The following is an 18,051-nucleotide window of genomic DNA, read 5'->3' as shown; positions in this document are numbered from 1 at the left end:
ACACTGCTCCGTCATTTAGGCCGAATGTACTTTCAGGGGCACAAGCACAGCTTGGGAGAAAGACGTTCCAGTCACTCCCCTGCTCTTTTGATTCTTACTATGAAGGGCGACGGCCGGGAGGACGTTCAGAAGCACAGGCAGGTTCGGCCTAGTGGGGCTCAGCAGCCTCCGCACCTCCGAGGCCATTACCTTTGTGAGGACAGGTAAAACATCTGTCCCACTCGGCACTGTTTCTCCAGACCTTGCCTAACTTCATAGGACTTCTGCATTTAAGCCTTACAACTCCTCCTCGGACAAGCGTGGAAACTAAGCCTCACACTGGCCCCAAAGCCGCTACTGAGTGGTAAAGCTGAGATTCCAGCCCAAGGTCTTCAGGATGACAGAGTTCAAGTCCCTTCTTTGTTTTTTAAGTTTTAAAAAATTGAGCCATGACATACAATCCAAAAAGCGTGCACAGCTAGGTGACTTCTCACCTATGTGCACACCCACATCAGCACCACCAGACCAAAACAGAACACTCCCAGCTCTTAGAAAACCTCCTCAGGCCTCTCTAATGAACACTTCGCTTTTCAATCACTACTCCAATTCTTCTACCACCGATTAGTTTTGCTTATCACTAATCTCCATAAAAATGGAATTAATCATATATATATTCTTTTCTGGTCAAAATCTGTGAGATTCACACATGCCACAACACGACTCAGCAGCTGGTCCCTGAAGTGCGCATTGGTCTCCATCTCCTACTGACGCACAGTCGGTCATGTGCAGGAGACACTGCCAGGAATGAAGCTGCTGTGTGCAATCTTGCGAGTGAATACCAACTCACTGAGCCACCTGTTTCTCCTGGGCATAACCCAGGAGCATAACCGCTACATCATAAAGTCGGTGTGGCAGGTCACTCACTGCCCTAACCACCCCCAACGAGCCACACCTCCCATCACCCATGCCCCTGACCCTGACCCTCCTGTGTGGACTCTGCACATAGTCGCGTCGCTCATACTGATGTACAGAATGCGATGAAAGTGACTTTGTGCGACTCCCAGACCAAGAGGTCTTGAAGGTTTGGATACTGCCCCTCGGGACCCTGAGGCCACGGTGCTATGAAGAGACTGGGATACAGACCCACGGAGAGCCCAGCTGTTCCAGTGAGAACCCCACAGACGAGGCCATTCTGGACGTCGGCCCCACCAAGTGAACGAGACCACCAAGCAAGCCAGCCAGCCCGCAGGCTGCGAGGAGCAGTGTGTCTCTGTGGTTGGAGCAGCGTCAGGCGGCAACAGGTAACAGATATGACAGGCCTGCTACACGTCAGCAGCTGTGTTGTTAAACAGTTTTCCAAAGAGGTTTTACCTGCTGGACCCCCACCAACAACCAGTAATGCACGCGTCATCACCAACACGAGGAGCTACCGGCACCTCGCACCTTTAGCCACTCTGGCAGGTCCACAGTGCTGCCTCACTGTGGTTTCTGCTTCACTTTCCTGGTAAGTAATGGTACTGAGCACCTTCATTTGCTTTCTAATTATCTGAATGTCCTCTTTGGTGAAGCTCCTGTTCAAGTATTTTGCCCATTTTTGGCTGAACTTTCCCTTACTGTAGGATTTCGTATTCACGACACAAGTTCTCTGATAAGCCTATATATTGTGGTGACTTCTCCTGGTCTATGATATGCCATTTTGCTCTGTTAATAGTGTTTTTGGATAAACATTAGTTCTTAATTTTATTGAAGCCTAATTTACCATCTTTTCCTCCTAACAGCTTTTACATCCTGTTAAAGAAATCTTTGCCTACCCCGAAGTCCAGGTCTCAAAACTTAACCTCACTGAAACCCTCCTTACCTTAAAATGTTCGTAACTAAATGACGCCCAAGTGCAGCAACTCCATACAAGCTTATCTTATGACTCGCTAATCTTAAAAAAAAAAAAAAGTTAAAGAACTATCTAGCGCTGTAATATGAATGTAAGCCGACTTACTGTCCCACTGAAGCGCAAAGATTAACATGCTACACTTTGCTTACTTGTTTATTAGAAAAATCTCTCAAGATTTCTTTCAGTGTTGCAATTAGATTGATTCCTGTACATCACACTGCTTTATGCATATTCTGTAACAGTATTTTGCTTATAGTAGTACTCAACTTTAAACTGAATGGACACTTAATGAATCACTAATTCCCACAACATTGTTCAACTGAAACAAATGAAGTTCCTTGATATTAACGCAGTTAGGATGATTAGAAAGATAAACTGAGGACAGTGCATGAGAATTTGAGAAACCTAAACAGAGATAAACGACAGTCTAAACAACGGAATACAACATCAACAAGAATAATTATAATCTCACCAATATAGGCTTCAGAGTCACCAATGTACATTTCAATGCAGTGACCAAGCATCGTGACAGAAAAGGTGTCATCTCGCCGAAGACCCAGGGCCTGCCAGGAAAGACGCAGCTTGGTTATTACAGGAAAACTTACTTCCTTCTCTTTGGCTAAAAATAGTCCCACAGGACGCAATTCAACATACTCCAGGGAATCCAGGATGGGGGTGGAGGAAGTGAGAGTTGTGGGGACACAGCCATCACCAGGGGACACGTCTCGATACTGCTGAAACTGGGTGACAGGACACAGAGGGTCATCACACTGTTCTTTTCCTTTTCTGTGTCTGAAACTCCCTCCTCCAGAAGATGGTAAAGACTCCACCTCCACAGAGAGCCCTTTGTTATTAACTAAATCACAGAAGACACGTACAGACATCTGAAAGGCCACATGAACTATAAAGCTGCCAGTCACACTTGTGAGTCGCTCCGTGCGTGCTCTAGGTGTCTCAGCGGTTCCTCAGGATCATCCTGCCTGAAAGTCTCTCTATCACTCACAAATTTCACCTTTAAAACACAGAATTTTCTCATATTTTATCTCTTTCTCCAAATACAGTTATTTCACCATTTTTTTCAAATTCTAGCACTTCTGAACTGGGGAAGTCTTTCAACCGGAGGTTCCTTAGTACTGCGGTCAGCCAGCCACAGCTGTGATCAGGGTACATGCATCAGCATTGTGGACTTGGTGGCCTCGTTGGTGGCATGCACTAGACCACAGACCACGTGAGGAACACTTAAAGAAGACACCTGAGTTGTGGCTGTCATCTAAAAACCTTCTGGTGACCCTTTCTGGCAGAGCCAATGCCACTGGCCGGGAGGAACCTGAAGGAAGAGTGGGGTGTGAGCACTGACACCAGGACACAATTTGGGGAAAACAGGAATATTGATTTAGAAGAACCAAACTCTGAGTGTGAAGAACTGAACATCTTTCATTTATATCTTCTTTTTTTATGTAGGTATTAGAGTGATCCCTGATAAAAATCTATGTCCTCATACGTCCAAAAGAACACTTTTTCTAAGTACAAAGAAAATCTGAAACAATAGGCTAGAACTGTGTTAAAGTTTAAATGGCAGCGTATTTGTTTCGTGTGATCATCTTGCTTACTAATGGTGTCTCAGACTTGATGAAATACTGTGTATGGATTAAGGAGAGAGTCTTTCCTTGTGATGAATGCAAACAGTTTGTCCATCTACTAATGCGGTCTGAGGGAATTAGTTACAGTCATAAATAGGAGAGCTCCCTGAGGGCTCCCACAGACGCACACCCAGCTGAGACTGCGCTGGCGAACACCCCAGACCCGCGTCTCACTGATACTCAGGACGGGTCTCACAACTGTTTCTATTCTGATGAGCACTGTACAACGTGCACAGACTCTTCTCTGCAAAGAAAACAATAAAATACAGGTTGCTTGAAGAATTTTAAAGCATAAACTTAAACCGTACTTTTGTAAAGTAACAAAACACTGCCTAGAAGAGATCTTAAAAAAAAAGTGGTAAATGTAACAAGATTTAAAGTTAGACACAAACGAGAGACATACTGTGTGGAAATAGTCAACAGCGTTCTCAAAGTTGCCCATCAGACTGTGAATGTACCCGATGGCAGAGTAGGTGGACGCGTTCTGAGGGATGAGCACGAGGGCCTGGCGGTGGTAGTCCAGGGCCTCCGTGTACTTCCTGTGAGGGAGGCAGGAGGGAGGAGGACAAGAGGAGAGAACAATCAGTGGGTACCATGTCCGGAAAAGCATGCGCCTACAAGAACACACAAGAAAGAAACTCCTTCCTCTATCAGAGTAACGTCCAGACTGTGACAGCCTCCACCCCACCAGTGTGTCTAACCCCCTCCGTGTGTCCTCCTGCCTTCCCGCCGGGGTGGCACTCCTGCAGGGCTATCAGCTGCCTTCTGTGTGGGGCCTGGTGTGGAGCCTGGCGGGAGACTGAAAGCAGAGCCCCACTCTCGACCATCACCCGGCAGGGTCTTCTGGATGTGAAGACAAGCCCCCACACCAGTGGTGGTTAAAAGCAACCAGACAGCTATGCTTTAAGGTCCACAGGACTTACTGGGAGCAGCATGTCCCAAAACTCTCCGGAATCCTTGCCCTGTAAAACCTTTTGTGAGAAAAAGGTTTTGTGCTCAAAAATGTTTGGGAAATGCTGCAGTTCATTAATAAATAGTAAAGACTCCAAGAAATCCTGAAAAACCTGCTAAATTCTGAGTAGCCTCAAGTTTCCCAAACTCATTTAACCAAAGAATCTATTTTTCAATTGTTATTGTTTGTCACATCACAAAACTGGTAACCAGAGGAAAACAGAGAGTGAGGGATGGATACGGTTTTAATTGGGGCCTGCTGTCTTAATTCTCCCAATTCTGAACATTAAAAATTTTTAATCTAAGAAAATAAAAGTTATTATAATTCTCAATGTATTTCTAAAGTAAAATTATACCAACAGAGATGATAAAAACAATTATTTTGGTCCTTGTTAAATCTGAGTAGCCAAGTACAAGAAAGCTGGAGGATCTTATAAAATGTGGAAAAGGCTACACAAAAGTAAGCAAAGTTTTAGTCACAAAGAATATTTCTAAAAATGCTTTACTTCACTTACTTAAGTTTTCTGCAGACATGCCCCAAGTTGTTCAACAAAGGTTCCCATTTGTCAACTGTCACCTAAAACAGAGCAACATCAGATGCAGGGTTTACACTGTGCTTTTCAGCCCAAGCGTCTGCATCGGGCTGACTCAAGCATCTTCATGAGCGAGGGGCTCCCTCCTGGTGCTCCCACAGCACCAGGCAAGAGTGTCCAGCGCCTCCAGCTTCCCTACCAGACGAGACATCCTGAGGACTCCAGTATCCCAACAGTACAACTTGTCAAGGAGCCCTCTGTGCTGAAGAAGTTCAAATTTACCTCCAGGCCAGAGCTTTCCATCTGCCTCCCAAATATCTCTACTCAGAAATCTCACAAGTACTTCAACCCCAATGAGCCACATGCTGAACTCTTACGCTGTCTCTCCTGCCATCCCACCTCCCCAGTGTCACCCCTGCCCTCAGCACCCACATCCTCCCTGACCACTCCAGGGTCACCGAGGCCTGTTCATCAGCCTCTTCATCAGAACTGCACCCCCATTAACAAGACCTGTGGGCCTCGTGAGTCTGACCGGACTGCCCGTCCTAACCCTCTCACTGTCCTGCCACCTCAGGACAAGGCGCAAACTCTCACGTTGTCTTTAAGGTCCCTGAAGACCTGCACTCAGCCCTCCCACCCTGTTTCTTGACATTCTCTGTGAGCTCAAAATCCGCGCCACACTGACCCAGCTCCAACTTCACATGCACCATTCTCTACACCTGAAAACACCCCTTTCCTTATTTCTGCCGCCTGCCGTCCATCCGTCCTTTAGAACTGAGGTGTGTGTCCTCGTGGCCGCAAGGCCTCCTGGACCTGCCCTCAAGTCTGCGAGGCCTCCCTTACTCCATCCACCAGAGCGGGTCCGTGCACTGTCATCACTGCCAGTTTACTTGTGCACGCGCCCGACAGACCTGAAGACAGTCAACACCGAACCATTCTCTGTTCCCTCCCAATGCACAGCTCAGAGCCTCAGACACAGCTGACGTGAGCAGTGAGTCAGGACCAGGTGAACAAACACACCTGGGCCGCACTCTCTGCCCTGGGCCTGGCTCTAGGAGGCGCTGCCCACGTCGGCAAAATAAATCTTAATGATTCCTGGGCACAACTGCTTTCCTGTGGCTACTCTGACATTTGCTGCAGTTTATAACTAAGTCACACAGTATCTCCCCCTCTGCATATAACCCTTTAATGGGCATTCTGAAAGGTTAATAGTCTTGTGCTTTCGTAATTAAACCATTACTTTAAATGTCTGTAAGAATCCAGTGTCTTCTGATCATCAAAGCACACAGTTCAAGTTTAAGTGTGCTTTAGGACAGTGCAGCCCAAACTTCTCTGTGCCTGAGAACCACCTGGGGACCTTGCTAACCCTGCAGACCCTGGCTCAGTAGGAGTGAGGGTCTGCACCTCTAATGAGCTCTAAGGTCCAGTCTGATGCGGCTGGTCCAGTCTTGAGTAGCAAGGTCCTAAGGGATTTGAAACCCTTTGAAAACTGGCAAGGTGGTAAGTGGCAACCTATACTCCAGAAACATGTATTGCCCAGCCCACCCGAGGCTGAGCTGTGGAAGAGCCTGTTTCACGTACCTCCACGTGCAGACACTCAGAAGTACAGTGTTTCTAAGCTCATCTGACAAATAAGACAGCAAAGTAAACAAAGCTCTGTCTCCAGGGACAGGTAAACTGCCACCTGGCAGGGCCCCGGGGAGCTGTGTCTGCCTCAGGAAAGAGGAACTCGCAACGAAGGAAGATGCGGGCTGTGGGCAAGTGTGCCAGACAGGAACAGAACGAAACTGGGAAGTGATAATCAGACAGAATAAAACAACACAGGTGAGAATAAAAAGAACCAGGAACCAAAGAGTGGCAACAAGCAAGCCCACAACCCCAGAAGCTCACAGTATCTAAAGCTGTTGTCATTTTAATGTAACACCAGTGCTGACACAGCCACGCTGGCTGGAAAGTTTGTTAGCACAAATTCACACATGCTTCACACGACGGACCCTAGTTAAAGGCCTAAATACGCATCAAGTACCAGGTAAGGAAGCGCAATGAGAGGTCTGATTTAATGACATCTAACCCTTTTCCGCATCCCAGATTCCTGGAATCAAAGACGAGGTTCTTAAGTTCTCAAAAAGGACATGCTGGATGCCACACTGCCTACCAGCTTCCACTAATCATCACATATTTCCCATATCAAATATATTCTGTCTAATCCCACAGCCCAAAACTAGAGCCTCTTAAGAAGCAAACAGCCAACACCTGCCCTCTCAATTAGAAACAAACTCACTTTGCACCATGTGGAAAAACACTTTGCACCAGGACAGGTCAAACATTAACAAACACCTGCTATGATAAACACTAGGTTATTACATTCAAGGCAAGACACACTGTCTAACAGTATTTTTTTTTCATTTAATAGTAAACACAATTATGAGTGTGTGTGTGTGTATTTACAGGTATTACATAGAATACCTCATTGCCAATTGCTTTGATTTTTTCCAAAGCATCGAGAAACCATTTTTCCGCTGTTTTCCATCTGAAATAGAGGGGAAAAGGTTGCAGGTTATTCAAAATTAGCATGTACAAACATTTTAAGAAAAATGTATCTCTTTCCAGTAATATTGAGATACGAGGTAAACTTCTGAAAATAGTTTATTAAAATTCAAATTTAAGTGAGATAAATGACTCAACATCACAAGAGGCGATGATTTTAGGAGATACAGCATATTCTCAACATTCTAGGAAATTATCTTCTGCGAAGTCACTGTGAGCCCCACTCCAGCCAGTGCCAAACACCCGCTCCCGGGGAAAGACTGCAAACTCTGCTCACATCTTCACCACGTGCTCAGTGTATCTGTTCCGTACCTGCTTCTCTTTGGCAACACCTTACTTAGCGTATGGTGCTGACTCACAGCCCTGAGCCCACGCCAGCAGCACAACCACCCCACCCCCCACCACCAGGGCTCATTGGACATGTGTTCTGCCCAGCACCTGCCTCCATGCTTCGGACACTACCTGGCACCTCAGCACTCCATCTGGGAGCACTTTAAACAGTGAAATAGCCAACAAAAGGCACAAAAATGGGGGGGGGGCACCAAATGGACTGCAGAAAGAACACTTGCTCACAGTATAGGGGTGGAAACAAGAAGGCAGAACAACTTGTTTGACCTCCACTGGGACACACCCTCGTTCGCATATGTGAAAACACTGTCAAGTACCGACTTCAGGGTGACAAATAAATTGACTGCATATTAAATTGTTACTATACATTATTAAAAAGGCTCCAAACTCTTTTATAAATACTAGATAATCCAGTTTTTAGAATACACACAAAAAACACTACAGTAGTACTAATTTACTGTTTTAAAACTTATATAGTTTAGTGCAAAGGACTATAGATAGTTCTTTTTCTAATTGACACTGAACTACTTATTCTATAAATATTCAAGACTACAGTAATGCTTCAGCTACCAACCAGGAAACTCAGAAACTGGGTCATTCTAATTGGTTTCATTTTCAGATTAACTGGTAACTGAAAAAGAAGTATTTCTGTTTCAAAATTGTGCGAAATCTTTCTCAAATGTGTGAACCAAACTCCTAGCCAGCAAAGAGATGACCAAGGATTCCGCAGGGCCTCCAGGCCAACCTGTGGGCTCCAGTGACTTGACAGAGTTGGCAACAACTGTCCCATCCTAGAACTAACAGCTGGTGACAGCCCACAGCAAAGGAGACCAAAACTCAGGCTTAGCATTTCTAAAGAATTCCAAGGTAACACTTGTTATTCTCTTTAACTGTCCACCTCCTTCCCTAAAATAAACATCTATGAAGAGTCACTCTGATCAGTTAAGCTCTAGTGATGAAGGTTTTGTTCTGTTTACAGAAGAGGAGCAGAAGGGCTTGGGCCTTTCAGTACTTACTCTCCATTCTGAAACGCAACCACGCCAACCTCATGCATAACAAATGGATCTTCTGGTGCGATGCTTAGAGCTTGGCCGAAGAATCTTTCAGCCAGTTTTGAGTTATTGGTCAATCCATATTCTAATCCAATATAAAGCATTGGCAAATGACACCTAAAAATATTGGAAAATTTCACATATTCAACACCAAAAGCTTTGTAACTTAGCAGATGTCAAATCCCACCTGCAAAAATAATTTTAAAACCTTCCCTTTTTTCTAACACTTCATTTACTTATATTTAATGAATGTTTAATGGGCTTTTAGACTAATCAGCTGCCACTTCTAGACTCTATCAGCAACCTGTTTACCCTTATTTTTCATTCTTCTGTAGTAAAAAACAAAAACAAAACCCTCTAAAGTAGAAGGGCTGGCCCCCAGCAGACTGTCTTCTTCCTTCTCCTTCCCTGACTCAGTGACGTTCACCCCTCACGACTGCGTTCAAGTTCCACTTCCCTTTGCGAAGCTGCTTCGGACCCTCCACCTAAACAGCTCTGCATTCCTTCAGTTGCTATGGGTGTGCGCTGAAGAGCTCAGAACCGCGTCGTGCGCACCCTATTTTCATGCCTCTGTAGCAGTCCAGGCCCAGAATAACTAACCTTAACTGAACTTTCATCTCCTCACCCTGTCAGACCAGGGAGCACAGGAAGATAACCTTTCTTTGAAGACGGATTTGACCCCGTCCACGCGATGTGCACTGGCTCTAATCTGCAATTACGACTGAAGTCAGACTGTCCTGTCTACAGAAGGGTCGTGAAGAGCCTCTACATGTGTTTACCTGGAGGAAGTACTTCCGAAATGCAGTTAGGAGCTCCAAAAGTCTATTCCTCCAACAACTGTCAGAATAAACTCCAGAACTTTGGAAGTTACCCAACAGCTTACAACAGTCTGAGGAGTATTTACTCTAGAAAAAACAGCTGAGTCTCAGAACGGCAAACCCTGTGACACTGAACTTGTCCGATTCTCACCTCCTTTTCCCCAGCTCCACACCAGCTGAGAAAACTAGCAGCCTGGCAGCCACTGGAGGGGACAAAATGCATCTGGGGCTCCTGAAACACTGACAGAGGACTGTCACAATGTGCCCCATCTGGTAGATCCTTGGAAAGGCCCATTCATGGCTTATCTCTATCTGATCTGACTCAGAGCTCACCCAGAAAAACATCTACCTACCAGGGCATTTGTTGAAAAGAACTGGTGGTAACTGTTTAACATGAACCTGAGGCAGCTGTACCAACTGAGGCAAACAAGAGGCTGACCAAAACCTTACAGGAAATCTGGGGAACAAATGTCCGTAAGGGGTTTGAAGAACCCCAACATATTCCTAGGGACCCAGAAGGCCACACACAGGGCCATACGCATGCACAGGAAAGGCTGGAGAAGGCCCCAGTCTCCCATCTCTGGATGACCCTGGGGCTCAGTGCAAGCAGTAAGTGTAGAGGGCTAGGCAGAAGTATCAGCCATGGGAACACTGCCGGCATGCCCTTGTACAGAGCAGGGTCCTTCAGAAGAGGGGGAGACTCATTTCAAGCTTGGAAAGAACCTGTCATGTGGCCTCATGTGATGAAGGACACAGACTTCACAGAACTTTTAAAAGTCCAGCAAAGTCATCAAATAAATAGCCACAACAAATAGCAAGAACAAACTCTGGGGTAGAGCAGGGTCAATCTGATTTCCAGAACTGCCACATTATATTGCTTGAAATGTCCAGTTACAATAAAAAATAAAGAGACACACAAAGAAACAGGCAAGTACGGCAACACACAGGGGGACAAAGGCAGGCCACAGAAACTACTCTGGAGGAAGACCACACACTGGGTTTACCAGAGAAACACTGTAAACTATTTTTAATACCCGAAGAACTAAAGGGAATTATGTCTACAAAACTCAAGTAAGAGAACAAGGTCTCACCAAACAGGACAACAACAGATACAAGTTATAACAAAGAACCAAACAGAAAATCTGGAGCTGAAAAGTAAAATAACTAAATAAAAAACTTACTAGGAGAGTTCATCGGTAGTTCGAACAGGCAGAAGAAATCCGTGAACATGAGTAAGATCAAATGATTACCCAGTCTGAGGAGCAGACAAAGGAATGAAAGGAAGGAACAGTCCCACAAGCTTTTGGGACACCATCAAGCACTTCAACACATGCACGATGGCCCCAGAGGGTGAAGGGGGAAAGGAAGGGGTGGGGAAAGAAAGAATACTGAAAGCAAACAACACTTGGGCCAAACACATCCCAAAGCTCAAAAACCTCCCAAGCAATCCCTACCTAGACAAACCACAGTCAAACCACTGAAAAAGACTAAATAAGTAAGTAAACAATAAACTAATAATCTTTAAAGCAGTAACAAAATGTAACTAATAACATACAAGAGATACCAGATAAGATTAACACCTGACTTCTAATCAAATACCTGCAGGCCAAGAAGGCAGATGGATGACACTCAAAGGAAGAAAAAGAATGACAATCAAGAATTTTATATTCAGCAAAGCTATCTCTTAAAAATGGAGGTGAAATTAAAACATTCTCAGAAACAGAAACTGAGAAATTCTATTTCAGACTCATTAAGAAACACTAAAGGAAGTTCTTATAGCTGAAAGGAAGTGACCCCAGGCAGTAATTCAAATCCACATTAAAAAACAAGCACCAGTAAAGGTGAATATGTAATTATCACACAGCAAAGTCTATAAATAAACAGCCTTCTGTGTGTGGAAGACGAAGCCTTCCACACACAGAAGCGTGATGCTCCCAACAACAGCGCTGGGGCAGGGAGGGCAGAGCTGTGCTGGAGTGAGGAAGCCACCCCGACAGCATCTTCATCCACAGGCACAAAAGAAGAAGGCTTGAGACGGTAAAAAGGGTTAATATAACAACAGTGAGAATATATACCTCCTCTCCTTTCCTCTCAAAGCCTCTTTGAAAACAATACCACACACGGAGATAACCCTAACAACGCATTACAGAGAACTCGCTGTTAGCAGACCAGCCCAACAAGAAACAGTGATGAGAGCCCCACGGGCCAAAATGAAAGAACACGAGACAGTAACTCAAATCCATGTAAAAGAGTAAAGAGTTCAAAGGAACAACACAGGTAAGCATAAGAAAGTATACATGTATTTCTGTTTGCAACTCTTCTGATCTATTGACATTAAGTTGGCGCCCTAAGGTAAGAAATAAATTTGAATTTTGTCCCTGGTTGCTTACACAGATTTCCTGAATAACGGGAGCCCCTCTGATCACACCCAGGTTTATCTCAGGCCACCAGGAAGATAAAGGAATGTGAGAGCTGGAACTTCTAGGCCTACGTACAGACATCCTGGAAGAGGAAGCTGGAGCCTGAGCTCCGTGAAAACTCTTGGACAATGAGACTCGGAGAGCCTCTGGGCTGGCGAGCACATGGAGGTGCTGGGAGGGTGGTGTGCCCCCACGCACACACCCTGCCCTGTGCATTCTCTTCCATTGGGCTGCTCCTGAGCTACATCACTTATAATAAGCAAAATGCCTTTCTGAGTTCTGTGAGTTCTTCTGGCATATTATCAAACCTTAGGAGGGGGTTGTGGGAACCTGAGTAGTAGTCGTCAGGCCAAAGTACAAGTGGCCCAGGATTTGCAACTGGCATCTAGAGTGGGGAGGGGCAGTCTTACAGACTGAGCCCTTAACCTACGAGGTCTGCACTACCTCTGGATGGTCAGTGTCAGAACTGAGTGGACCTGTAGGTCCCAGCTGGTGTCTAGAGAATCAGAGAACTGGTTGCTGGTATTGAAAAGCACCCTAGTTGGTATTAATCCAAACTAGATTGCTTTAAGGTGTTAATTATCACCCCCAAGATAACCACTTTAAAAAAAAAACCCTCAAAAAACGTACAACATTAAAAAAACAATTAAAATGGTACATTACAAAATATCTAACCAAAAAAATAGTGAGGAATAGAAGAAAAAGACGTATGACATAAAAACAGACCAAAATGCCAAACATAGATCTTACCTCATCTGTAACTGTATTACACATAAATGGATAAAATTCCATCAAAAGGCAAGAAACTGGCAGAATCAATAATAAAGCCATTATCCAACTATTTGTTGTCTACAAGAGACATACTTTAGATTCAAAAAACACAAACAAGTTGAAAGTAAAAGGATGGAAAAAGATATACCAAGCAATTAGTAACCAAAATAGAGGAGTGGCTATACTATCAGAGAAAATAGACTTAAGACAAAATTTATCACCAGAAGCAACAAAGGACATTTTATAACAATAAAAGGCCCAATCCATCAAGAATCTAACAACAAAGACCCAAAATACAGGTAGCAAAAACTGCCAGAACTGTAGGGAAAAACAGACAATTCAACCATAATAGCTGGAGACTTCAATACAGGGACCCCCGCTGTTCGAAGGTGTGCTTCATACCACCTCACTTTTGCAAGAGGTCTATCTGGCTGGCTAACCAAAGGAAATCTGAAGAGGATTTCTGCCTTTAAGACAAAGAAAACTGCTTCCTCACTGTCTGCAATTTCAGCTTACAAAAGGTTTCACAGGAACACTTTACTTGCAAAAAGTGGGGAAACCTGTACCCCACTTGCAATAATGGACAGGATATCGAGGCAGAAGATCAACAAAAAAACAGAAGACTCGGACGACACTACAACCCAATCAGGCTCCAGGGACAGTGACAGGACGCTGCATCCAGCACAAGCAGAAGTCTCGAGTGCACCTGGAACATCCTCTAGGGCAGACGACGTGAGGTCATAAAACAAGGCCCAATAAATTTAAAGACAGACATCACACAGAGCATGTTCTCCAACCACAACGGAGTTATGCTAGAAATCGTAACTGAAGATCTGGGCAATTCACAAATATGTGAAAATTAGACAACACACTCTTAAATAGCCAGTGGCTCAAAGAATCATAAAGAAAATTTAAAAACATGTATGCAATTCCAAACAATTACCCAAACACAGGGCACGTTAAGAAAATGCAAAGCTGTTCTGGTGTGAAAGTGAAACTGAGAGAGAAATAATGCTTATCCTCATGAGCCAGTTTGAAAGTTTAACTAGAAGAGCGCCAAACTGGAAAACATTAAAGGTATTAATTACGTCACTGATTATCACTGGTTTTGATTCTTAGCTACTAACTACCTAGTAACTAGTAATAAGTATTCTGGAATTGAACATCCAGGATAGCAAAATAAAATCAGCAGACCTGAATATGTGGTCATAAAAAACACAGTCAGTCACTTTTTTCTGCCAGTTCACCAGCCTGATAGACTAGGGGTGCGTGCAGACACTGGAGTCAAGCTTCAGCAAAGCACCGGCTAGGGCTCATACCCAGTGGGCTCCCGTCCGCACAGGAAGGACTGGGTATGAGCACCACTGAGGTGGAGCAGTACTGAGCTGAACAATCTGGAGGAGTAGTCTAGTGATATGCTAGTATTATGGACTTGGGACTGAATGCATGTGTCTTCCCCTAGAGCCACACGTTAAGTCCTAACTCCCAATGACTGTATTTGGAGAGAGGGCCTGTGAAGAAATAATAAAGGTTAAATGAGGGCAGAAGGGCAGGGCCCTAACACAAGAGGACTGGTGCCCTTATAAGAGGAAGAGACACCAGACCTAGTTCTCTGGCATGTGAGACACAGTGAGAAGGCAGCCATCTGCAAGCCCGGAAGAGAGCTCTCTCCAGGAACCAAATCCGCGAGCACCTTGACCTTAGACTTCCCAGACCCAAGAACTGTGAGAAAATTAACTTCTGTTGTTCAAACTACTGGTCTATGGTATTTTGCTATGGCAGACTGAGCAGCTAGGGAGCTGTAGCTTTACAATATTCTCATGGATGGCTAGGTAGATATCAAAGTCATACATATCATATTTAATATAACTAAAAAAGCTGGGGCCACAGGTAATACGGATGCAGAACTGGATGCCAAAATGGGTCTGACAGTCTGGAAAGATACATCAAACCTAGTAAGATGAACTCAATACAGAGAAGCACAGGATACCCCTCCTGACTCCTACGAGCAAAGAAATGAAGGTAATCAACTTTCACTGAGTACTTTCCACGTGTCAAACACTCACAAAGTCTTTAACTGGTATTATCTCAACTACCCCTCATGGTAAGCCTGGGAGTAAATCATGCTATTATTCCTATTTTTCCAGAGGCACATCCCTTGCCAAGACTGCCAGGCAGGCACCTTCCCATACCCGGCGCCTCTCCATGCGGAGATGGGCAGCGGTGAGCAGAGGCAGCCACACAAACAGCACTGCAGGGTGAAACCAATGGCGACTCTAAAAAGAATCAACAGGAGTAACCGCAACTCAATCCTCAAAGTAACGCGCTCTCAGGGTCAGGGTCAGGGTCAGGGTCAGGGTCAGGGTCAGGGCACACCCACTCAGCATCAACACATTTACTGCTGGTATCAATCCACAGTGCTGGCAGATTCCGTTCTGAATTTGGATTATGAATTAAGCCACATAAATGCATTTGGACGTAAGCAGGATGTAAGTAGTAATTTTGCTCATGAATACCTTCATTCTTGTATGAGCATGTGCAAAACAGCTTCCATCCTCCTGTTCCCTGAGCCAGTCGGCCAGCCCCCTTTGTACTGGTTAAGATAAACTGCCGGGCAAAATCACTACACCAGCTTCTTTCTCCTTCATTTCCAAGTTACTTTACAATCCTAAACTACTAACAAGACACCAGTGTTATGTTTCTGTTGAGCTCAGCAACCACATGGCAGAGACATTAGAATAAAATCTCGCTGCTGAATGGACTTGCTCTGCGCACCCTTTCATCAGCTGTGCGGCTGTGAAGTAGGCGGCCATTGCCTGGTCGTGCTCACTCTCAACCGCGAACGAATGCCCGTACGCTATCCACGCCGGCCCATAGGTCTTCTCGAGCGTCGTAGCTTTGCTAGAACAAGAGATTTCATTCAAGTATGTTATTTATTCTCAAATTAAGTTAGCTATATGTAAGTTGATGCCTTTAAGGACATCAGAATTAAGTAAATAAACGAGCTGTCAACATATTAAACGCTAATGTAACATTTATGTTAATTCACCTGAAATAAAATAATGTTTTTTAATAGTACAAGCAAAATTTCAAGTAACTTCAGGAAAGGTCCACAACTTCTCAGGTGCTGCGTGGAGCCCATGAGCACCGTGTGTAAAGTTTACAAGTCTCACCTGATCCATAATCCAGGAGCTTCACTTTGAAACCTAGTCTACAGTGGTAGCAGCAACCATTTAACGAAGGTCTGTTTTGTGCATTGTATGCACCACCTAACCCCAGTAACTTTCAGAATAAACTATTGTTCACATCTTAGAATTTGTATACTGAGGCTGGAAAGACTAAGTGGTACCCTGCGGATGGTCAGGTGACTCACCTTAGTTCACAGACCAGACTACACAGTCTTAAACAGTCTTCAATTAGGTGACTCACAAGAAGGAATAAAGAAAACACATCACAAAACCAGGAAAACATAAATAGTGAGATCCCCACTTTCAAGCATTTTATTTTCTAAGTTTTCTTTTACCCACATATTCCCTGTTTCATGCAGAGCCGATTACTGAGTAAGCACCCTTAATCAAAGCAACAGAGTTCAAAAGAACTATTATAACACAAATCATCCTACTCCTGGAAAGAGCACAAACACATCTTTCTAAAATGTTTCACACTCAACTAACCAGAGAGCTTCCGCACTTCCTCCATTACCTGTCGTCTTATCAACTTCCCTAACGATCCTGGGATACAAATATTACATCATTCCCATCTTTACAAAAGAAAGAGAGGGTCGGAGAAATGAATGCTCCCAAGGAATTACAGCTGTAAGTGGCAGAACTTGGATTAGAATTGAAGTCTGTACCTAAAGTTTACAAACTTCCCACAGGACCATTTTCTACTTGGTTCACATGGAGGAAATCACAGGTATTATTATATCTTAAATCCTCAGTAATCAATTCTTCACATACTAGACATTTTCTGGTACTTGAGTAATTGACCAACGTTGGTTAAGCAGCTTGCTTGGGTTGCATGGAGTTCCTTGAGCTAAAATCACAGCAGATCCTTACACAAACCCATTCACCAGGCCAAGAATTCTGTTTCATAGTCACATTTAGTGACGCTAAGTTTTCATGTAATTGCACAACTATCAACACGAGTCCTAACAGGAGGAGAACAGTATTTCTGTAACTGAAAACTTTCAAAATACTCTGCTGTTCCTCACTGCTTCGTGTTTATTCTCACTGATAAATAAGCATTTAAATACAGCATAAGCTCCTTAAGAACAAGGTCTACCCACTCATTGCTTTTATCTCCCCTGAGGACATCTTAAAAAGAGCAAAGCAGGAAGTGATAAAATTGAACAGAACCTGAGGAAACATTTATTCTTTCACACAGCTTTTAAACGTAATACTAATTACTGCATTAAAGCAGAAGACCAAGAAATTACCTCTTACAGGTTCACTAAGAGGGAGAAAGACAATAAATCCATACCTCAGATATCTTCTGGCATGTTCATTTTTATGACCAACCATGAGATAATAGCATCCCACTGCAAACCAAGACACCTAAAAAGTTTAAAATTTACCATGACCAAAGATGTCTGAACTGGGAATCTGATCAAATCAGACGTTCCATCACATATTCTAGTTCAAGTCAGAAACCTCTCTGAGACAGGCTGTGTGCTCAGTCCTAGATGAAAAGAGAACAGACTCTCTACAGCCCTTCCTCAGGCTGCCTTCAACCAGGCCCCTACAGCACCTGACATAGACGAGGCCCCCTGGGCACCCCGATTTCACAACCAGCCTGAGTCCTGGCCTCCCACCCGCACTGTGTATCTTCCCTGGCCCGATCCCTGTTCTACCACATTCCACCTTGTTAGCCAACTTCTTGGGCAGTAGTTTCACCTCTTGATAAATTATTTTCAGGCTGGTCTAGGGTGCAGATTCTTGTCTGAGACTCAGACCCTGACTCAGGACTTCTGTCTTCAAGGACAGAGTTCCTGATTCCATTTTCAATTTCTAGGTCTTAGTTCTGATCCACAGTTTGGAAGATACAATGATTCAATCAGTGGGCAATCCGTTAGTTGCCCTATAATATGCACAGGAGAAAGCTG

General features: G+C 44.3%; 1 protein-coding gene across 2 annotated transcripts in view; it reads right to left on the bottom strand.

Annotated features, from left to right (window-relative positions):
- CDC16 (cell division cycle 16) overlaps window positions 1–18,051 on the bottom strand; it is a 38,816-nt gene that overhangs the window by 11,530 nt on the left and 9,235 nt on the right. The window contains exons 11-17 of one of the 2 annotated variants that reach the window (XM_074378630.1): window positions 17,430–17,503; window positions 15,723–15,848; window positions 8,903–9,055; window positions 7,458–7,521; window positions 4,974–5,035; window positions 3,911–4,046; window positions 2,340–2,430 (exon numbers count right to left, since the gene is read on the bottom strand). In XM_074378630.1, coding sequence (XP_074234731.1) covers window positions 2,340–2,430; window positions 3,911–4,046; window positions 4,974–5,035; window positions 7,458–7,521; window positions 8,903–9,055; window positions 15,723–15,848; window positions 17,430–17,503 — 706 coding nt within the window. The remainder of the gene's footprint in view (window positions 1–2,339; window positions 2,431–3,910; window positions 4,047–4,973; window positions 5,036–7,457; window positions 7,522–8,902; window positions 9,056–15,722; window positions 15,849–17,429; window positions 17,504–18,051) is intronic. The other variant, XM_074378631.1, reaches the window with a different exon arrangement.

The sequence above is a fragment of the Camelus bactrianus genome, chromosome 14 (assembly GCF_048773025.1).
Source record: "Camelus bactrianus isolate YW-2024 breed Bactrian camel chromosome 14, ASM4877302v1, whole genome shotgun sequence".
NCBI classification, from domain to species: Eukaryota; Metazoa; Chordata; class Mammalia; order Artiodactyla; family Camelidae; genus Camelus; species Camelus bactrianus.
This window is presented reverse-complemented; position numbering and strand designations above follow the sequence as displayed.